This window comes from Sphaeramia orbicularis, chromosome 7, assembly GCF_902148855.1.
Source record: "Sphaeramia orbicularis chromosome 7, fSphaOr1.1, whole genome shotgun sequence".
NCBI lineage: Eukaryota > Metazoa > Chordata > Actinopteri > Kurtiformes > Apogonidae > Sphaeramia > Sphaeramia orbicularis.
The window spans coordinates 47,386,523-47,410,542 of NC_043963.1; the positions used below are offsets into that span (position 1 = coordinate 47,386,523).

Genomic DNA, 24,020 nt, shown 5'->3' on the forward strand with positions numbered 1-24,020 from the left:
ACTGTGAAAACACTTTGAAGACATTGTCCCAAGGAAGCGACATATAAAATATGAAATTAATCCAACCAGTAGTTTCGTGAGAGAAGATTTTTGAAGAAATTGCTAACGAAGATGCAATAGTACAATAGCTCATGACCTATCAGCTAATGAGCTAATAATGACGCAAAGTGGGATGTAACGATTACCGGTATAACGATAAACCGCGGTAAAATTGCAGATGGTTAGTATTACCATTTAAATTCTAATTATCATGATAACCTTGTTTGATTACCGTACTTTTAGGGGAAAAAACGCCTATGTAAAGATCTGCTTTTATGTCAGATATATAAGTATAGTTTTAATTTATTACAATTTTGATTTTATATACCTAATATTTGGAACCAATATTCACTTTTAAAGTCTTTGAAAAGGTTCGTTAAGCATCTGTGTGTTATTTATGCAATAAATTATATACATTTTTCAAATCAGATTTTATATATATATATATATTTTATTTTTTTTATTTGTGTGTGTTTGTGTGTGTGTGTGTTTTGTGTGTGTGTGTGTGTGTGTGTGTGTGTGTGTGTGTGTGTGTGTGTGTGTGTTTTGGCCTGTTATGTTGATGTAGTAGGTTAAAGTGAAAAATAATAGACAGATGAGATGGATGAAGTTGTGCTGAAAAAAAAAGATACCAAACATGGGTATCGTAAACATTTGTTTATATAGTATATAAAGTCAAAATCAAAAGTACTGAAAAATGGCCAAAATAGGCTCAGACCACTAAGGGTTAGTATTTGAATGTTTCTGTCAACAGAAGGTACATTGTGCCTGTTATTTTATTCTATTTATTTATTTTTAAATACAACTTGGTTAAATTATTTCAGTGTGTGTATAAGTACTTTTTGAACATTTTGAGCACAATTTCAACAATACCGCAATGATAATGATAACCGTGATAATTTTGGTCACAGTAACTGTGATATGAAATTTTCATATCGTTACATCCCTGGACACAAGTTACATAGTCAATAAAACCATCGAAGACAATAAAAGCGACATCAAAGAGCAGATAAAAATAGATAAACCAGTGTGCTAAACATGCTAGATTATAAAACCAAACAGGCTGTGCAGAATTGGCCATCACTGTCATTATTATTAAACTGGTCTTTGTTTTCATGCAGTGATATTCTGTTTTATCTCAGGTTCAAAACATATCATCTTTTCATTAAATTAATTTGAGAACTTTATTTGTTATCAATTTGTGTCACAGCTTCTTATTGAAGGGCAATACTGGGTCCTGAAGCCCGACCAGTTGAGAACCACTGCTTTAAATGGTTTTATGGAAGGGCAGAATGGTGTAAACATTTCAGTCATGTGGTCAGAGAGTATTGTAGTGTGACAGCAAAAATATACCACACCTTACCATCTGCTGGTGGAGGATGTGAGATATAGAATTGCTTTTCTTGTTACAAATGTATAAAATTCCATCACAATCATCTCTGCTTTAATCCTGACGTCACACAAAGCATTAAAGCTTTTGCAGCTGTGTAATGACTTTAAATTCTTAATGCAGGTAAAAGAAAATAAATGTTTTACATTGTTTTGAAACTTGCTAGGGCAAATAAATCAGTAATTCCCAGCTACTCAATAATTTATGTCTCTATTTTTAAATGCTGGAGATGTTGATGGAACATGTCCAAAAAGTAGCTCCTACTAGTAGCAGCATAACCCTTGTCCAACCAAACCCTCAGTTGATCAGTCCATGTAAACACATACCTGACATCAGAAACTCACCCGAGTGTTTGGAGATCGGCCAATGTAGGGGTTCTGGACGACGCTGCTCATGATGGAGGCTGGTGACGGCCAGGTGAAGCAGGATGTGGAAGTCCTCCACGCGAGCAGAGCGCAGATTGTGAATGGTTTGAATCTGAGCTGGTTGAACAGTGAATATGGCTTCCTACTCCCTCTGACTCCTTCTTGGTCACAAGGCACAAAAGCAGTCCTATCAGCAATCCTGCTACCACTGCAGATGCTAGTAAGTAATCTCACCAGTAAATTATTTATCTTAGTACTAAAACCGGCACTGCCACTAAAAGCTTATGATTGTCTGCAACAGCCAAGAGCATACATAAATGTTGTCATTTCGCTTGTTTTAAACAGCGTTGTTGGAATAAAAGGAAAACAGTTTGAGGGTCAGGAAATGTCCTTCACCTGCTTCAGTGGATGTCCATAGGAAACAATACAACCCACGTTTCTGCCTGAACATGCAAAAGACCCTCAGAGACCCAATCCCAGGTCTGTCTTCTGGACTTAAAACTGCAAAATGCATCACAGACGAATGTCTGAGTCAGAAACGAACTTCATGAGAAAAATTAGGCAACTTTTGCATTTTTCATTTTCTTTTTCAAATTTTTACCCATCAGCCATAGCCCACAGAGGACCCTGTGGCATCTGTTCCTTCGTCTGTCTGTCTGTCCGTCCATCCATCAGTGTCGACACAATTGCTCTTCACAAAATCATGATCTCCTTCATCAGGTTTAACATCAGTTTTGTTCTTTCTCCAGTTCTGTTAGAAAAACAATAAACTATCTGAGCTTAGCTCCTTCTGTTGATGTGTGTAGAGAGGTGAACAGGAAGGAGGTCTGATAGGTCAGACCCACAAATTCAACTTCTTTTCAGGTAATTAACCCTCATGCCCTGAGGGGCATGAGGGAACCCTCTGCCCCTTCATATCACATGTGCACTGTCCACTGAACACTTAAAATCTCTTTTAAAGACACACCTATTTGCACTGGCTTTTAATACAAGTGTGTGACTTTTAGTTGTTTTATCTGCTGGTTGTATTATTAGATACTATTTATATTATTATTGTGTATCTGTTTTATCAGTTTTAGTATATATTATCTTCTATATCTATATATTTCATCAGTTTTATTATATATTGCACTTTAGGCACTTTGTGTTGTTATATATGTGCTATAGAAATAAACTGGACCTTGACCTTGATGTGCAAAAAAATGCTGTTAACGTATGGTTATATAATGTAATGATAATGAGATTGAAAAACATGGTTATGATGGAAGTCAATGGGGCATTTTTGTTCATGAGGGTAACCAGAGGGAGTATCTGACCCTACAGAAAAAAATACTAATGCAACCAAATCAATTTTATTGCTAATCTTTGACATATCCAAGGCTCTAATCACAGCCAATGTCCCATCCCCCTACTATTTATTATATGGAAAATATCACATTTTTTGAGTTTTTTCTTTCTTTTTCTTTTTTTTAAATAAATCATTCAGAATTCAAATTATGAAATCGACAGTTAAAGGGTTAAAATCCTGAAAATTGGGGAATATTTGGTATTTTTGAGCAGGCCTGAAGTTTTTTAAGAAATGTGTGGGGAAACAAGCAAAAAAAAAAATTGTGATGTATGATGATTTGTAACAGTTTTTTGTGCCTGTACATTTTTGCCATGAGGGCAACCAAGAGGGTGCAAAATGCATCATGGGAAAAATGTACAAAATGTACAAAAATGCCATAGGAGGATCTAAGGGTTAAAATTAAAAAATGAACTCCAACTAACCCTGAACCTTATTATGTAGCCCATGTTCAGATCATTTATGACCATTTTAACCTGTGTATAGCTACAAAATATACTGTACATAACAGCTGAGGATAAGGAAGCAGGTTCAGTTCAGATGTAGTACAAAGTATTTCAGCAACTTCATGCTTTTTATGTTAACTCATGGACTCATATGAGAGAGAGAAACTTGTTTCAAACATCACAGGTACTAAAGTGTAAATAAGTTTTATCTACAGGCCCATTCATACTCGCTTTACGTACATAAATACAGTTGCAGAAAAAATTATTAGACCATCAAAAGTCATCAAAAATAATGGTTATGCAATCAAGTATTAACTCCTGTGTGTATCATGTTACTAAAAGAGACAGAAAAGAAAACACGGAATGCCTAAAAGCACTGTTTTTGTCAGTACAATGCCATAGATACTGATGTAAGAACTGAAGTGATTTTGGTTATTCTCAAGAAAACATAGAAAATGTACAGAGATCAGCTCTAAATTAAACTCTCTGAGCTATTTTTGTTGTTATCATTATATTTGTCCAAACAAATGTACCTTTAGTTGTACCAGGCATCAAAATGAACAAGAAACTGAAGAAAACAAGGAGTGGTCTAATAATTTTTTCTGCGGCTGTAGGTACGTCCGTTTCAAACGGTGTCTAGCGTCACTGCCTTCAGACTCAGATGGGCCCATTGTGTTGGAATGAGCATTTCTCCATCCATCCACCAAAGGGCGCCGCTGTTAACTAACATACTGGCCGAATACCACAAAGAAAAGCAGAGGCACTGTGGAGGCAGTGTTGAGATTTGAAGAGAATAATTTCCAGAAATAGCAGTTCTTTTCAAAGAGTGACGATATAGTTAAGAATTATGAAGAAGGAGGCGCTAATGCTATTGATTTAGATGTCATGAATGGTGTCCTGAAGCTGAAGTGGTTAAAATATTTTATTAATAATAGCAATTGTTTCTGGTTTGCTATTCCTAATGCTATTTTTGAAAAAAAAAAAAAAAAAGGTGGGATAGATTTTTTGTTATGCTGTGAATTTGAATGTACGACACTACCAAGCAAGGTCTCTGCTTTCCAGGCTCTGTTGTACAGGAAGTTAATTTACAAACACAGTTTTATTCCACACAATAGACCTGTGTGGAATAACAGGTTTATTAATAATAACTGTGTGGAATAACAGATACATACGAGTTGGTAGAAGATCTGTATGTCTATATGAGTGGAGATCCAAAGGGGGTGTGAGCCATAACCCACTTCATGGATGAAAACCCAGATAGCAATTACCTTTGGGATCCGCATTAAAGCCTTTACATCCGTTTATAGCTCACATCCGTTTTCTGACTATGGACCAAATCTACATCGGATCCGTCTTTCAGCTCTCTCTAGCAGTTCCGGAATTGTGCTGGCTTACAGATTCAGCCCAGAACAGTCTCCCGTCACACAACCAAGACTGATTTTCAAAGTAGTAATACTGATCTGGACCAGAATCGTAATATGAATCTGGGCCAAGATGATTCTTGTGTATATTCTAGATGTGATTGAACGGAACTGGGCCAGAGCTGGACCATTTCTGTAGAAGATCCATTTCACGAAGCAGTACATGTTTTGGCCCGATGTGCATTTGGACACCGGGCCAGATCCGCCAAACGATTTTGGGCCGAATCGGTCAGCGATTCTGTTCCAGATCCGTCCCAGTGTCTCTTTGCTATCTGGGAATGGAAGTATATTACAACACTCATAATTTTCAAAGAAATATCAGCTTCCATGCTCTGTAAGGTGGTACAGTAAGATGCTAAAAGCTATCCCAACCAGGGTATACAGCGTTATATGGAGTATACCTACTTATTTTTCAGTCAGCATTGGGTATACCCACTCCTAAATCCCCCTCCCACCATTCAGTAGTATTTGAGCCAACTTGCTCGTTTTTTGTCTTGGAATGGTGACGCCATGACCCGCCCTACTCTGCCTCTAATTGGCTAGTACTTGGTACCTTCACTGATTAGATTGGTTAACTTTAGTCATAAGGACTGATGAGCCAATCAGAGGCAGAGTAGGGTGGGTCATGCCGAGGAAAATATTGCTAACTTAGCGCCAGAGCCAGGGCTCTGCTTAGCGCTGGCCACCTCTGGAACAAGGTTATAATAGTTTTATGTTTTTCATTATAGTTTAGTTTTATTTAGTTTTGACTTTTTTTTTCTCTAATTCAGTTATTTTGAATTAGTTTTTAGAGCAAGTTTGGTAGTTTTTATTAGTTTTCGTTATTTTCTAAATGCTTAGTTTTAGTTTAGTTTTAGATTCTTTATATCTTTTCTCTTCTTCTCCGTCATATTCACATAAATCCCAGACAGGACTCCGCTGCTTTCTCCCAACTTTAGTCTCCATGTTTCCAGGTAGAGTGGGGACTAGAAGACAACTGGAAACCACAAGTGACCACAAGTGACGGACCGTTAAATATCATATGGTGCCAGCAGCTAAAATTACTTGAGGGAAATAAATCGATTTTATATCAATCCGACATTGACAAAGATGAAAACAATGGGAATTTAATCCAGAATTTTCATTTGTTTTAGTTAGTTTTGTAAACACACAATACAATTTCAGTTAGTTATCTTTTTTTTTTTTTAATTCTAGTTTTTATTTATTTCAGTTCACGAAAATGTTTTTTCAATTCTAGTTTTCGTCATTTCGTTAGTTTTCGTTAACAATAATAACCTTGCTCTGGAACCTGATTGGACACCTCAGGTGCCAGTGCCACCCCAGCTGATTGACAGGTCACTGCACGTCTTGTTGAAAGATGCGTAATAATTGGAAATACAAATAAGAAAAGCCAAATAAACGTATTTCAAATGACTGACACATATTGAGAGAACCTACTTTCATGGAATATATAATTGTGAGGTAAATTTTAAGGTGGTTTCAGAATCAATCACTGTTTTAAACTACTGGCCATAAGACTGCACATTTAGAGAAGAGATGTTGTCACCAATTATTCAACTATGCAAGTAGGCAAAATGCTATGAAAGGCTAACGTTATCCTATGTTTGCCTCATGTCGAATACATTTACATTTATGCAGCTGCTTGTGTGAACAGTTAAACCTACAAACTGCTCCTGATCAAGTCATGATAATTTTATAATAGTGAGCAAATACTACTGATGGATTTTTGGGTAAACTAAATAGGGTAGTCTTACAAGTCACTGTTTCTAAAACAGTGCAAAAAATAATAAAGCTTTATTTATCATTCCCCCATCCTCCTAAAATGAAATAGGTTCATTTCAAAATAATAAATGAGATTTATCCAACCAACGAATTTCTAAGAATGAGATTGAGTTTTGAAGTGAATAACTGTGTGTTCTGTGAAAGCAACACAGAAAATTTGGAGCATTTATTTTTTCTGTGCATTCTAGTACAGTCCTTTTGGAATGAGTTAAGGGGCTGGTGTCAGTCCAACAGGCTGGAAACGCAACCTTTATCTTGGAAGGCTATTAAATTTGGCCTATGTGGTGATGAGAATTCAACTTTTATGTTAAACATTGTAATCTTTAGAAAACTTTTCATCCACAAATGTAGCTCCATGTATACATCACTGGTTGAATGAGTTTGATATTTTGTTCAAATCCCTACAATATTTAAAAGATAAGAAAGACCTTCATGTATTGTCTTTAATTTTTTTTTTTTTTTAATTTTCATTCTTAATTCATATGTACTTGTGCCTTTATGGGAATTGTGACTCAGTGATATAAATGCCATGTTTGTTTGTTATTTTTCAATTAAAAAAAAATTCAAAGAGCGACTGTGTGAGTTAAAAACTACCGACATATTTATGACAACTACCCTTCACAATATCAACATTAGTATCCACATTAGTAAAACCTCCTCTGTCGGTGCTGTTTGTTATTGACATTCTTGTGGAAAAAAAAAAAATTCTTCTTTGTGGTATTTGTCCAATATGTTAATATGTTGATTAAGAGTGGCGCCCTCTGGCAGACTGATTGACAAATGCTCAAATGCAATGGATCCATGGAAATATGAAATCAGGGACATTTCACAACATTGGAAAGGGCCATACCTATTTACATACGTAGAGTATAAATGAGCCTTTATTCTGTCCAGCACTGTCCTCTTCCACATGTATTCAGTCCTCTGTTGCTGCTGTTTCTGTTTCATATATACTGTGTTTAAAGACAATGCTGCTCTTACAGTTTTCTTATTTTGTTGACAGCTTAAAAACGTCAGTTACTAATTTATTTATGGGCCTTAAAGTAATGTTGGGTCAAAACACGGTATTCCGAATCTCTCAGACGGGACATTTTAGAGACAATTTGGCAGATCAGTGTTGCTAAATGACCCACAGTTTTACTTTTAAATTCATTTTTGCTTTAGTTGGACCATCAGGAATTATCCAAAATAAGGAGCTACTTTATATTGAAATAAATGTTGGAATGTTAATCAAAGTTCATTACTGTGTTTTGACCCTGTTCAGTTGTCACTTCCCAGCAACTGCACTGTGATAATAACATTTTTAATTTATTGTTGCCTAACTAAAATGCTGTCAGCTTTATTCGTACTTATCACACCCAGTCTTTTCCATTGTCCAGTCAGTTCTCTGTTCTTATTTACTTTACTCGTTGCTCAAATGAACCATGTATTGTTTTTTCATCACGTAAACAGACAATAAAAATTAAAAATACGTTTCCATTTTATGTACCTTTTTATCGACGTATGCATTTCATGTTATATCTGCAGTGCATGTTAATCAAATTCCACAAGAAATACAAACCATGAAACCAAACAGACCCCAATTTGTAGTGTTTTTCACCTGTCAAAAAAGCTTACCATTCCATTAAGACCATGTTTAGAAAGTTAAATAAGCATCAACTGTCACTTCTAACTTTTTTAATGTTGTCACACTCCTTATGTTCAACATCTTTTTCCAAACTGTTACCAAAAATTTGCTCTGAAATGTTTCACAAAATATCGAACGGAGTTACCAAAGACTACTGGCATGTTCTCATGAACTCATTTTTCTCCTTCCATTGACAGACAACAGGAGTAGGGGGATGTAGTGACCCACTTTCACCCTAAGTATAACCCGTGGTCATTTCCAAACTGCCGTGTTCCAATCTTAAAATCATTCTTTTATAATGGTGACAATGTCTAACAAAATCAACATACACATAATAATCTTAACATGTGCTGTGTATTGGGCATACTGGCATTTAAAATGATTATTCACAAGTCCTTGTCTCTTATTGGACAGCTTACAGCATTACTTTGTAAAAGCTCCAACCTAAAACACCAAGCAAAAACTTTATTAACATTGTCAAGCACAATTATGAACGTAAAAATACAGGAGCAAATGATTGACATAAATATCGTGTTCTGCAGATGAATTAGTCTACCCATAACAAAACTTGAAACAGTTGAATACGCTGCTGTGACACGTGGAAATGACTTCTTGTTCTGTGGTAAGGTTTTTTTTAAAGGCTCAGTGTGTGATATTTAGTGATACCTAGCTGCGAAGTTATAGACGGCGAACCAGCTGAGTACTACCACAATCAACTTTGGTGGCTGAAAAAAAAAAAAAACCTGGAACCAAAAGGTAACGCTGTTTATTTTGTCCATTCAGGGTTTTGTAGTTGAGAGGTTAATGACTCTGCTAAATGCCACCTACTATCAAAACAAAAAACAAGTCCATTCTGAGCAACAGTAGAAACATGGTGAAATCCAGGGACCTGCTTCCTCTGTAGATATAAATAACTCATCCAACGGTAATAAAAACACAATTCTCCATCATTATCTGATTACACATTAATGAAGACATTAGGAGTATTACACTCTATTTCTGTATTTAAATCCTCCTAAATTTTACACACTGGACCTTTAAGTAAAACAGACTATGTAATAAGTAATAAAACAAAAACAAAATTAAAGTGGATTTAATGGAAGGGGCAATAAAAAATATTTCATCTGAAAAAGGTAAAAAAAAAAAAAGGAAAGATGCTGAAAATCGAAAGAGAAATGGCAAGTTAACTGTGGTTCTGTGCTTTTATATAATATACAAAACATGTATCTGCAGTATCTGCAAAAGATGAAGAAGTTGAAGAACAAGGTTTCTGCCCCCACTCATCAGTGTAAGAACATTTCCTATACTGAAACTCCGCTTTTTTTACAGGAGTACATCATGGGTGTTAAATTCAATGCACTTAAGAGATCTACATTCTGCCCCTACAACAAAAAAAGAACAGTTTAACATTGAAAATAATGTTAACCTGTACGCTGTTGCTAAAATCTAGCATGCTACGCTTTAGGTCATGAATCCTTTAAGCCGAGTACTTCAGGAATCAGCGGGGTTTGCTCAACGTTCTTGAGTTCCTGTCACGCGCACACTTCAGATGCCTCAAGAGACACAACCATTTGTCACTGTAGAGTTTGTGGGAGGCACAGGTGACATCACCTGGACAGCGTATCTAACAGTCTTTACTACCTCCGGATGTGCTCCCTCCACTCGTGACTAAATTGCGAAGCAGTTTGCGTCTGCCGGCCTGGTAGTCCTCTTCATCTACATTGACCAGGAGTTTTATGGCCTCGTGGCCTACGGCTTGTTTTAGGGAATCTGTGATGAACACTCCTTTGAGGGCCTCTAGCAATGATCCGTTGATGTAGTCCCTCCAGAAGGCATCCAAGTAGGTGAGCTCCGAAAATTTGATGTCACAAATGATGGAGCCCAAGTCTCGAGATTTGAGAATGGTGTTGGCCTGGTTGAAGCGTTCGAACTGACGCTCCACGGCCTCTTGCTTGTTTGAGAAGACGTTGCCCTGAAGTGCAGACTCGTGTTGGCAGTATTCAGCCCGGACACGAAGGCGGATATCTGAGGGCGAAAAGCACAATTTACGGAACAATTAAAAACAAGACAATCCACAGTGAGTATTGACATCAGGCAACATTTCATATGAAAGCCAAACACGTTGAATATAAACAGTGGATGATGCTTCGGTGATGTCACCCATTGGTATTTTGGGTGGTTTTGGGTGTATGCTTTATTTAAAAAAGCCTTAAATGCATTAAAACATGGTTAGTAATAACAAAGACACAGCAAATCATGTGGATTTATGTGGAGACACCATTATTCTTCAGTCTCATCCATGAAAAACCACCTTGATAATTCTAGTTGATAAACCACATAGGAATGTTCTACTTCTTATTCCATGTACAACATCGACTGCAAAGTCTCCTTCTGAATACATTTTCTTATTTTCAAAAGTTTGGTTTTGTTTCACACCTCTCCACAGCTACTGTTAAGCTCAAGGTCAAATTTATTTAAAAAGCACATTTAAAACAATGAAAGTGCCCTAAGCGCTGTACAAAGCTTAATGCTAACATTAGCTAAGAGGGCACTGTACATCATAAAGATGATAAAGCCCTTTAAGGCAAATTCTGATTTGTGATTTTGGGTTATAAAATTAAAATTTAATTATAGTACTCGCTCAGCAAGGCTATTGACACAACACTACCTCTTTTGACACCGTCTTCAGTGGAGAGTAATTTCTGAAATTAAATATTATAATGAGGTTTTTTCAGCTTCTGAAAAGCAACACATACAGGGTCACAATAAACTGGGGGGGCAGTGAATGTGGGTCTCTGTACCACCAATTCCTAAAGTCTCTGTTTTTGTGCATCTACATAACAAACTTACAAACTCCAAAATTACACATGAATGCCCTCTCATGTTGTATTTTCCACTGGGGAACTGGGAAAAAATTTTGATACATGAGTTGCCAAGATGAAAATAACCATTGAACTTTTCAACATGACGGAGAGCAACAAGGGATTAAACGTGAAAGATAAACACTGCTTTTATTAAAGTTCTGCTGCTGTTAGCTGATGATTTTGTACATTTATAGCATACACTATTAAAAAAAAAAAACTATTTTCAAAAAGTGGCATTTGCATGTTCTCCCTGTGTGTGTGGGTTCTCTCTGGGTACTCCGGTGTGAATGTGAGTGACTGGTTGTTTGTCTCTATATATATGTCAGTGCATACATGTCCCTCTGACCGTCTCAAGGATAAAGTTCAGATGATAGACGAATGAATGAATGAATGAAAAAAATCCTGTAGCAGATGAATTAACACATCCAAAACTGTTTTACCCTAGTAGTAGATCACCATAAATTGTGTGTCAGCCACTTTTCATTTCGCTACGACAACAAAAGCACTTGAACACAACGCATTGGTAATTTCAAATTCACGAGTAGAAAGGATCGTCTTCCCAATAGCACATGAAGGCAGCATACGTCACAAGCAAGGAGTTTATAAACAAAACAAGATCATTAACTTTTTCAAAATCCTCCATTTTTGAGATCCTAAAACACCAGAGTAGTGTGGACGCATCACAACATTTTTATTGAAAAGTCAGAGTCGATGTAGACCCAGACTATAAAAACTGAGGAGGCAGAGACGCTGTCCTCTCAGTGATGTCTCTCTTCTTACCACATGTTTGCTTCTCTTTGCAGTCGGCTGAAGAGTGACTTCTCTTCCGTTTGCGCACCGATACAGGACGAGTGGGCTTAGTTCGAGGAGGGCCTACATGAGATCCTGACGAAGAACAGCAGAGAACTGGCTGAGGACCTAGAGAACAACATTTGATATTAGGACAAAACTCATGTACGACAGCATGAACCACTTTAAAAAGAATTTATATCAAGTCAACGGCATGTACTAAAAGTCGTGATCATTTCAGAGGGAGTGTTTTCTCTTCCTTTTATTAAAGAGTTGTCATGTTAACTTGACACCAAATGTCTGTGAAACTCTTGTTATTATATTGTTAATTATTTAGTAATCATAACTAAATTATTGCCTTTTTTTTTCAATTTATAATTATCACCGATCTTTTAACCTGTTGTTCATTATGATATGGTGTGTGCTGCTTGATCTCTTGGCCAGGTCACCCTTGTAAAAGAGATCTCGATCTCAATGGGATTTCATCTGGTTAAAACATAACGTGCTGTACATTTTTAATACCCCTAAGACAAAGATAGTGTAAGATTCTATTGAAAGTTACTGCCCTATAATTTAGATTAGATTGTCTTTGTGTAAAACTGATTACACATCTATATCTATTGGTGCAGATATCTCAATGCATTCTTCCGATAATGCAATTATGTCCTTGAATGGACAGACAGATGGACAACAAAATGATTACAATACCCCTTCAGCCAGAAGTTTGCCAAGGGGTAATAAAGGTTAAACACAATTTTTAAAGTCTGTTCCACAGTATGACAGCTACACCTTTCAGTTATCGAGATACTAATAATATATTCGTTATTGTTTTCAGCTTCTGTGAGCGCGATTACTTTGTGTGATTTAGTCGACTGTGTGAAAATATTTTATTGAAAAATCGAACCGAAAAATAAAGAGTTCATATGTCAATACACATAGAAAATTTTGTTGGTGTCATATACATCAATGTATAATTTGGAATTTGAAGTGATAGTAACATGATATATAATATACATTATAACAATTAGCATGGTTATCAACTAACAAAAAACAGCACTACATTACACTATAAACAACATATTATCGGATATATATACATAACTTTAACTCAAGACCGTTACATGCTTTTGCCAACAGAATAGATGTGAAAACACTGCCTCTGAGATACTCATGAGTGTAAACATCAGGAGGTTCCATTAACTATACAATTTACTTTACTCATGCAAATCAATCAAATGATTGTTGTTGTTTTTTGAAAACTTTCTATTAGAGATGGAAAACACAGCTACAGGGGTTGGACAAAATAATGGAAACACCTAACATTGTAAAGTAAAGTAAATTTTATTTATAGAGCACTTTTCACAGACAGAGTCACAAAGTGCTTTATCAATTCAAATCAGAATCAAATTAAGTTTACAGAGACCCAACAGAATCCTGTGGCATCATAGAAGGTGTTTCCATTATTTTGTCCAACCCCTGTACTTCAGTAGTGTCTTCAGGTATCAGCAGTTGTACTTTGAGTATTTTTTCAGGCAAGTTTTTACTGTCACACCCTGGATTTTAACAGAACTATATGTACTTTCCACTCTTCAGTGTTTGAGGTAAATTATTAATCATTCCTATTTTGCGGTTAGTATAAGAGTGGGTTTCACATTCTGCTGTTTTGGTATAACACAGCCAAGCCTTTGTATCAATCTTTGTGATCAATACCCAACCCAGATGTTTGCATCAGTAATACAGCGATATTTAATATCAGTTTCAAATCAGTGTATCCCTAACCAGATCATAGAAAAAAAGGATAATGTTTTCAGATCTGCTGGAGTGAATTTAATGTTCATTAGCCACGGGGACTCTGTTATTGACTTGATTTTTGATTACACAGGGTGTCCCACAAAGTCTCCTTACAATTTAAGAAATGTATTACAAAAGCAATTGATGAGATATGTTTATCAGATTTGTTCTATGTACTCCGTGGTTTTTAATCACATTGAATTTGTGTATTTCAGGTACCATGTCGATGTAATAGGTTCTGTTAAATAAACCCCTAAAAAACTGGCTACTCCTCAAGGAAAGGTACAAAGTGTATCATGGTTCATTGAAACAAAATCAGATACACAGACTCTTACAGGATTAAGTAAGACATCCACCGCCACATCCATCAATTCATGGATGGCACAAGAAATTTATGAAGACAGGGACGGTGTTGGATAAAGGGAAGAGTGGATGACATCCAGTACTGTCCTGATGTGCTTCATGTAACTAATGGTGCCCATACAGAGATGGATTAAATGAGGCAAAAAAACTGCAATATCTACTTTTCGTTTTGTACTAATTTCCACAGATTGGGCAATTCATTTGGTTTTGTAATAAATGTGTTTAATTCTAAAGAGACTTCATGGACACCCTGTGTTATGATGTAAGGTTTAGCTGTTTACACACAAACAACTTGTCAGCCTCATGGCATACTTGTCATATTTTTGGCCGACTTGTGACATCTGCATAACTTTACTCTCCTAACACTGTTGCTTCATTTTTCATCACTGGCTATGATCTGAAAAAAATATGACTTAGGTGATTATGCTATGAGGGTAACGATTCTACAAAAAATGTCCTCTCTACAGAGAATTAAGTAAGTGTGTTTTGCTGCTGCTGTAGCGCACATAACTCCCACCTGTCTTTCTCTGAGTTGCAGAGTCCCTGCTCTGTCCTGCTCCTCTGGGTGAAATGTAACGTACAGATGTCTCCTCCAGATATTTATCAACAGGGTCCGGGCACACTGAAAACAACAGTTGAAAAATAAGGTTATTCTTAAACCAAATGACATATATTACAAGTTTTTTTCATCCCCACTGAGCATCAAAGATGACTGACCAAATTAAGATCACCCATTTCCAACAGGACATTGAGGGTTCACACACAGTTTTGCAATCAAACTTCAAAATATTTCCATGAATTTTCAATAACCAATAATACAATGTACATGATCACTAACAATCTTTAAGTACATAGATAGAAGTGTTCTAAAACTCATTTTGATTTGTGAAATTTAAATAACAGGTTCGTGTGTGTGTGTGTGTGTGTGTGTGTATGTGTATATATATATATATATATATATATATATTAAAGATATATATATTAAAGATATATATATAATATATATATATATATATATATATATATATATATATATATATATATATATATATATATATGTATATAATTTAAAGAGAAAAACTTTGCAGTCTAAGTTAATTACAAATAATTCCTACACCTGCTCTGGATTCACGTTTGTGTTTTTGTATCTGAAAGAAAATTCTGAGCAACATACAAAATACATAAATTTGGTGGGCCAAAACCGGCCCAGCAAAGGGTCCAATCCAGCCGGTGGGAAGAATTTGTGAAATGCTACAATTACACTGAGGATATATGACGATACAGTCAAGGGTTTTAGTTCAGGTTCCACATATAGACCAGTTTGATCTCAAGTGGGTCAGACCACTAAAATACTATGATAATAATCTATAAATAATAACTACTCCAAAATGTTCTTTCTTTTGTTGTTTAAAAAAATTTTAAAAAAAGGAAAATTACATGAAAATGTTTAACATTTATAACTTATCTGTTCACATAAAATGTAAATAACCTGAACAAATATGAGCAACACAAAATATTTAAGAGAAGGGCAGTGTTACCAAAATCCTGCCTGTTACTGCATGTTTTGTGTATTTGTAGATCCACTGTGATCTGTAGGTTGTAGCTAATGCACATGTGTAAATGATAAGCTGAGATACAATATTTCATTTCTTTTCATTCTAAAACATAGAGAAAAGTTTGGAGTTGACATTATTTATAGGTTATTATGTTACTATTTTGGTGGTCCAGCCCATTTGAGATCAAATTGGGCTGAATGTGGCCCCTGAACTAAAATGAGTTTGCCACCCCTGCTGTCATCAGATCAACTGGAAAGAACACACTGAACAAGTGTTTATAGCAAGTGCTGATTGAAGTCTGTGATGGAGGAGCAAGAACTGAACCACGTAGTCAGTCACCACACAACACACTGACAAAACTGTGTCCAGCCTTGGCATCTCTGTTTGACACATCAAACATTGTCACTAAATGCACAAACTTAGTATTACTGGATCCTTATGACACAGATTGAAGCTACTGTTCATTAAAACCAGCCCCTAACATTATATACAAACATAATGACTACATAACTATGGAAACAAGTGTTCAGAGAATACAAACCTCCGCCAAGCACCCTGAACGGTGTGCATGTGTGGATCAACTATTTCTTTTTAAATCAAACAGTTTCAAGGTTGTTCCATACAGCAGAAAAAGTTGAAGCTTGGTACCAGTCATGTGTATGTCAAATTATATTAAATTCCAATCAATATTTGTTGAGTTATAATGAAAAATGTGTCGTAAATGGGATTTTCAATGCTAAATTGAAATGTCCACAGAGTCCACATTCCACAGTGGATGTGGACAATTTTGTGCCAGATACAAGATATTGTTATAAGCTACGAGTGTATCAAATTGGAGGCTAATGGGAGTCGTTTTGAATTTTTTATGAATTTTCAAAAATTGCTCAATGATGAGAGATAGGAAAATTTGAGATTTTGTGACTTTGCTGTGATCTTGAACTTTGGCCTACTTGGCCCAAAATTTAATGGGTTTGTCCCAAGCCCTAGGCCTATCTATGGGTAAAATTTGGTAAAGATGGTTATAATAGTTTTCCTGTAAAGTTGCTAACAAGCAAACAAACACACAAAGCAAAGTGATCACAATATCTCCTGGCGAAGGTAATAAAAGCTACCACAGCACTTACCTGGTTCTTTCACAGCCTCTATAAATGTAGTCCAGTTTCTTTCCTTGTTAATACCCATAGGATTTTATAAACTTCACTGTCTGAACTTGACAGGATATTACTACATGTCAGTCAACAACATGCAGACTCATGTTTGGTTCATTTACTGACTTATGTGGAAGTGCAGTAATAGTAAAAGATTATTACTGACAGAACTGTTTGTTGTCAGCAGAAAACAGGATTACTTGCATCATAAGGTGGGTTGTTTTGTAAACCAGTAGCTTTAGTTACTTTAGCCATGCTAGGATATTAACTATATCCAGTGCAGTTCTACCAGAACTCACTCTCTCTTCTGTGTTTACCCTGCGTATAGTGGTAGTGACTTCTGCAGCAGGGATTTACCGCCACCTGCTGGATTGGTGTGCTACCTCAGACTGATACAGGCTGATATACTAGTGTCAGTTTGAATAACAGATGCAGGCCTATTTGTTGTACTCATCATGCCTGTACTGTGTACTGAGCCAGGAAGCCTGTACAATACAAGTACCACCCCTATAATTCATGTATTTTTTAAGACCTACAAAATAAATCAGAATGGATGCTACAAGAAAGCTGTGCTGGGATTATCCCACATCTCTTAAAGTGTACCTGTACTGGTCATATTTACGACATTAATTAACTCCGCCAGGAGGTACTGTGATCACTTTGCTTTGTGTGTTTGTTTGTTTGTTAGCAAGACAACTCAAAAAGTTATGGACGGATTTGGATGAAAATTTCAGAAAACGTTGATACTGGCACATGGAACAAATGATTAAATTTTGGTGGTGATCGGGGGGGGGGGGGGGGGGGGTGACTGATCTGCCTTGCCAGAGGTCTGCGCTCTCCGAGTGCTTTTCTTGTTGTGCTTTGTGTATTACTTATAGGCAAGAGACTCACAAATTCAGTAAAAAAAATACATAAATCACCACAGATGCACTACACTAGGAGTGTGAAAAAAATATCTTATGATGGATTATTGATGTGCTCTCGCCACATAGTTTTTATTATCATTATTATTTTTATTATTATTATTATTATTATCATTATCATTATCATTATTATTATTATTATTATTATTATTATTAATAAAATATAGCTGCTATAAACGTCTTTCAGCGTTCCTCCTCAGTGAGTCGAGTCACCATTTTACACGTCATCCAGGGTGCACTCCTCGCTTGAGTGACTAAAAATTGGGCCGAAGTCACAGAAAAAGAAAAAACAAACAACGGCGCTAATATGGCAGCCTCGAGTGGTGAAGTTAAACTGAAAGATGCACCAGCATCGTTTAAATCAAAAGTGTGGACTCACTTTGGTGTTTATAGTGTGGATGGAACAAAGCTGGATAAGAACTTTGCAGTTTGTATGAACTGTCTCATAAAAACACGATACATGGGCGGCACGACAAACATGCACAGCCACCTATTTTATTTTTGTTATGTTTCTACGTAATAGATTTGATCTACTTGAGAGACATGAGATGTGGTGTTTTCTGAATGAGTTTAAAATAGTGTCACTGTTTGTCAGACACATTAAAAAAAATCCTGTTTACAGTTATGTTGCACTAAAACAGTGTCATTGTTTTTGCACTATTGCTGTTTGTACTCTGATTAAATTATGCTGCAAAATATGAACTATGACATTCATTAATTTTTTACTTGTTTTTGTTTCATCCTATAAACACACGGATATATCGTAGGGTATTGAGAGCAATATATCAATAATCACAGTATCACCATATCAAGATATTATGGTGATCATGAGCCATGTATTGCCTATCGTATCGTATCATGAGGTACCCTGAGATTCCCAGCCCTACACCACACTGGACCTTTTAATTACATGAATTATATGCGTGGGCTGAACCTACGGGAGCAGCCATTGCCAGCCGGAAGTGACATACCATCGTTGATTTCAGGTGATGAGTGCGAGTAAACAAGCAGCAGTCAGTGAGTGAGGCTGAGTGGAAAGCACATGTTCATGCTTGTTGTTTGCGTAGCCATAAGCTTAGCATTCCAGCAACAGTAGATTGCTGTCCGCACCCACACATGGACCAGTGCAAAATCTACATGACTTACAGAATACACTTGCATTCCATTATTATCTGAAGGTCTGCGATGTTGGCAGCTTAAAGTCTGCGACAAACAACAGTATATCCAAGTGTTGCTTTCATAAAATGTTATCTTGTAGTTACACAATTTTGTGGTTTAATGACCACAATGCGGCGTAGTTCTAAATGGGGCTTTTTAGGTTATTTGGAGTGGAAATCACTATCTGTGGCTAAGTTGGGCTGTGAACTCTCTGCCATCATTAGGATAAGAGTTTTATTTTAGTCATTCAATCATTTCATCTTGACCTACAGTCCATTTTAAACCATGCAAAGTAACACTGTGTGACTTCCCATCATGCACAGACACATGAGCTCTCTAGAGTACCATATTCATATTTGGATGCCCACTTGGCAGAGATAATGTTTTCATCATGGGTATGTCCGACCGCTGCGCTCAAACCCCCCCCACCGACCAACAATCATGGAGCGCAACCCCATTCCCGCTCCAATCACAGAGTGCGCGCACACACACACACACACACACACACACACACACACACACACACACACACACACGTGAGTAAAAGCCACCAGTCATAAAACAGAATAAAGATGATGAAGAAGTCCGTTCTGAGCCACTGTAGTCCTGTTCATTATTTAAGAGCAGATTCAGCTATTTACTGCTGAAATGTCATATTTATTTCCTTTCTAATATCAATATTAATACCAGTATTGATGTGTTGCATGACTGCGGTAGTCAGATATTCAGGTTACAACTCAAAATTGTACTTTGGTATCACTAAATTAATCTGAATCAATCAATTAACACTGAATCGAATTGATATCGGACCGAATCGAATCATGATTAATTGATTCCGAACCTTATGAATCGAAATCGAATCAATTATGGAAATTTGCCATGAAACCCAGCCCTAATAAATATACTTGACATTTTGATGCTGTTACGGAAAACTGAAGCCACCTTGCAAACCATCATGTGGAGACATGAAATAGAGCAGTAGAGCCAATAGTAAGTATACATCTGGCAGTCACATATTCAATCCCCTACCTATCTGAACATGCCTATGATTTGAAAAAATCTGAGTAACAGGGTAGGGTAGACTACCTACAGCCTGAAAACACTGGCAAGGAGTAGATGCAGAAGTATTGTGTCCTCTCAGATCACTTGGATTACAATGTGATGAAAGTAGTTATTGATTTTTCAAGCTGTTAAACAAAAAAACAACAACTACCAAGCAGTGCAACTTTAATGCTGTGAAAACCAACAAGACAGGAATTGTTAACTCTATAAATTAAACTACTGGTATGTTTATAGGTATTATTATGCATCTTGCACTTAAATTTAATAATAAAATATGTAATTAAATTTTCAGTTATGATTTTGTTTCAACAGTGCATACATTGATTGTTTTCATGTTCATGGCATATGTTCTATGCTTTATGCATTTGTTTCTTGAGTTGTTAATGGGAAGCAAGTTGTTATTTTCCTTATTTCATGATCTGAATCATCAGTTTTGTGATCCATTGCACCCTTATTAATGAGTCAAAAAGTCTGCTTTTAAAAACATACATTACAACTGGTATCAACATTAAGACATCATGACTTTCAAGAAATACCATATTAGTTAAATTTTCTACCTTCAGGTGGACCCCCTAAACATCTATGGTCGAAAATATAAATGTATTTAGCAAAAATTAGGCATCCTAGTCTAACTGTGGTAAGATAAGGCTCCACTTACCAGCTTGCCGTTTCCTGAGAGTGACATAAGGCAACAGGTCATGGCGGGTGATAATCCTAAGGAGTTGTAACACATGTCGGAAGTTGGTCTCATCACAGCGACCCTGACGTTCCAGGGCAAGAAGGAAATCCCTTCCACTTCTGATACCACCACGTTCGTACTCATCAATAACATCAACAAAAAGGAATGACAGTACTCTGACATCCCGATGTGTTAGTTGGGCTCCAACTATGTCAAACATGCGGTGAAGCGAGTACAATCCATGGGAGTTGTCCACCGCCTCCTCAGGCCAAGGTTCAAAGTTCCCATCTTTTCTGGACCAGTTGGAGTTGGGGCAGGAAGAAGAGAGTTTCCTACAGGCTGCATCCCTGCTGGCCACTGCTCCACTAGAGCATCCTGGCCTACCTGACAGAGCTCTGTGATCCATGGACCCAGTGGCTACATTACTTCGACTCGAGTCCAGCTGATTTGCCTGAATGTGAGGCCGAGCTTGTTGAGCAGAAGAGCTGTGGGCTAGCTGTGGATGAATAACAGCACTGGGAAGGGGAGGGTGCTGTGATGTCATCTCAGAGTCTGATGGCAAAAAGGGATGCTTGAACCCCTGGAATTCCTGGGGCCTTCCTCAGGTCAAAATGATAAACTGTACAGTACAGAACAAGGGAATGGGACGGGGACAGAAAACAAAGATCAACTTAGCATGCCATCGTCATTACCCAATAAGCAAAGGCAGAAAAAAGGACACACATTCTCTACCTCACCAGCAGTACAGATACTCATATAAATCAGGAGGACTAAAATGTCTTATGTAGTTTGTGGATTTGAAATGTTGTTTCCATCTGTGAGAATTTCACTAGCCTACACCTTCCAAACTGCAAATGAACTGTCATCTGGTAGAACTACAAATCCCACAGTGAAGCAGTGTTGTTTTGAAACCAGAATTTCTACTTTGATGCAAGACTTTGAGGCAGAGCATTAAACATAATACTTTCAAATAATCAAAATAAAATCAGCAGATACATTTTTAACAAACAGCAAAATCTGAACAAAGGTTCTCAAGATAAGGGGAAAACAAATTTAAATGCAATTAATTAAGGACCTACTATTTCTAGAGTATATAATAAATATGTAATTCATGTGGTATTTAATATAAGCAGCAAATTTACAGATTTCACAGAAAACGTGCTTTATGGTGATATGTATTGTCTATCTACAGTGACATATATATATAAGAGTATGGCATAACCGTCAAGTACGTGTAATATGGATATACTGGGGCCATGTTTAACTTTAACTACATTAAAATGCTGCTTAATTGTGCTCAACTAAGATACTTTTATCTAGCTTGAAAAAGTGTTACCGTAAACACACGAGGCGTGTTTAGTCACAACACTACGCTAGTTACCACATGAATATCTTGAATACGTGTCTGCAGTAGCAGAGACGCACAAAGTCACATCATGACAATATCTACAACGCGCCAACTAACTACAAGGATAACATTTATTCAGTAATTGTGACTAAACACGACTTATTCCGATTCTTGCCATGTGGTGTGTGATGCTGTAACTACACGTTAGGATATAGCGAAGAACTGTGAATAATAACAATGACTTGCGTCTTGGGATATCTAGTGAATACTTACTTTCGGCGTTAATCAAACTAATTTGTACAGAGTCCAATTACGTAGACACTTGAAACAATGCATGGTTTGCTAATCATTGTAATCATTTCCTTACCTCTTGTCTTTGGGTTGTTGCTAACGATTCCGACACTACAACAGTTCGGTAGGCAGCTAACGCATTTAGCTTGTCAGCATTTTATATCACAGCAATCCTTCTTCTCAGACCGACAGCACGGTTTAGTTCAGTTTATGCTTTTGATTTAGTACCCAGTCAATACGTCTTATTTGGGCGAGATACAAGACTTCGTTAAATGTATCTTCCTAGGATAGACACCTTCGCTAAATTACTCAGTCAATTGTCGTTCTTCAACTAAAATGAAAGAACTTCCGGGTCACGGTTACAGTCATTTCCGGTGAGGGGACCTTTTTAACATACACACAAAAACACACAGTACAGAATGCCGATGTTGTTAGATAATGAAAAATGTCTTGAATTCTGTCTGTCATCATCTGGTAATCTGTTCTTCATTTAGTACTTAAAAAACACAATACTGAAATTTGTTTTTGTTCCTCAACGTAAAATGTTAAACCAAAACCAGACATATAAGCCGATTCTGATATGGAGAAATTAGGTTCATTTCTTATTTCACAGTCGGACAGTAAACAGACAGGGAACGGAAGCTAAGCTTATGGCAAAATAAAAGCCATGATAATCAAATGTCCATTCTTTAAAGTGCAGACTATGCCTATATAAAATAATAATCTACAGCTAATCTTATCAGTAGGCAGGGTAATTCAAAAATGTACGTTATCATTTAGGTATTAAATGCATCAATACCCTCTATGTGGGATGTTAAAAAATTCAAGTAATATTTTACTACACTCGAGAATACACAAAAGTTACTACAACATAACACCCTTTTTATATTATTCAAAATATTTGTTAAAATCCCTTCTGTTTCGATCCAAGATTTTCAGAACCTTTTATTTTCTCTAGTGACTGCCAAAGTACAGTTGTTTTTATAAACTGGGTGACCCAGTTAAAGAAGCAAAGCAATGACAGAGTAAAAATGTTGCATGTAATATTTAATATTATAATTGCTGGTGTTATGGGCACCAATTAACAAACATTATTATTTTAAATTGACAGGAATGGATCGTCCAGTAACCTGAAGTTCCCCTGGGATTAATAAAGTATTCTGATTCTGAAACCTGCTCTACCTAGTCCAAATGTAAGAAGGTGGGATTAGACCTGGAGGCCAAGTTCATTAAAAAATAATAAACTGTGCTCTCGCTCTGGACAGTATTGTGTCTCCTTCAAGTTCTGGTCCTCTACCAGAGGCCTGGGATCCTGAGGGTTTTGGACAGGATCTGAGCTGTTCCTATGTTGTGTTCTTCTGGACAGAGGTCTCAGATGCTGTTCCTGGTATCTGCTGGACCCATCTACCCAGTTTAGGGGTTACTGCTCCCTGGGTGCCAATCACCACTGGCACCAATGTTGCCTTCACATCCTATGTTTTCCCAGGCTCCTCCTTCAGCCCTTGGTATTTCTCAGATTTCTTGTGTTCCTTCTTCCTGATGTTGCTATCATTTGGGATTGCTGCAATTATCACTACCTATCTTTTGTGATGTTTATTGACCACTACTATGTAAGGGTGATTGACCATCATCA

General features: G+C 36.7%; 2 protein-coding genes across 2 annotated transcripts in view; both read right to left on the reverse strand.

Annotated features, from left to right (window-relative positions):
- Positions 1 to 1,986, reverse strand: part of LOC115422628 (voltage-gated potassium channel subunit beta-2-like) — a 35,307-nt gene extending 33,321 nt beyond the window's left edge. The window contains exon 1 of the mRNA XM_030139052.1: positions 1,774 to 1,986. Within this exon, the coding sequence (XP_029994912.1) occupies positions 1,774 to 1,824 (51 nt within the window). The 5' untranslated portion in view covers positions 1,825 to 1,986. The remainder of the gene's footprint in view (positions 1 to 1,773) is intronic.
- A 6,278-nt stretch (positions 1,987 to 8,264) lies between these two features.
- Positions 8,265 to 22,750, reverse strand: dedd (death effector domain containing). The gene is made up of 5 exons (XM_030139054.1): positions 22,464 to 22,750; positions 20,728 to 21,367; positions 14,740 to 14,844; positions 12,060 to 12,197; positions 8,265 to 10,440 (listed from the first exon to the last, which is right to left on the reverse strand). The coding sequence occupies exons 2-5, from the start codon at positions 21,290 to 21,292 to the stop codon at positions 10,040 to 10,042; spliced, it is 1,209 nt and encodes a 402-aa protein (XP_029994914.1). The 5' UTR covers positions 21,293 to 21,367; positions 22,464 to 22,750; the 3' UTR covers positions 8,265 to 10,039.
- Between the last annotated feature and the right edge of the window lie 1,270 nt (positions 22,751 to 24,020).

Excerpts from the sequence above, each read along its gene's own strand:
- dedd (XM_030139054.1), bottom strand. The coding sequence starts at position 21,292 with ATGACATCACAGCACCCTCCCCTTCCCAGTGCTGTTATTCATCCACAG. Across the intron at positions 12,198-14,739 it reads TGCAACTCAGAGAAAGACAG|GTCCTCAGCCAGTTCTCTGC; the intron begins GTGGGAGTTATG and ends GTTGTTCTCTAG. Across the intron at positions 10,441-12,059 it reads CAAAGAGAAGCAAACATGTG|ATATCCGCCTTCGTGTCCGG; the intron begins GTAAGAAGAGAG and ends TTTCGCCCTCAG.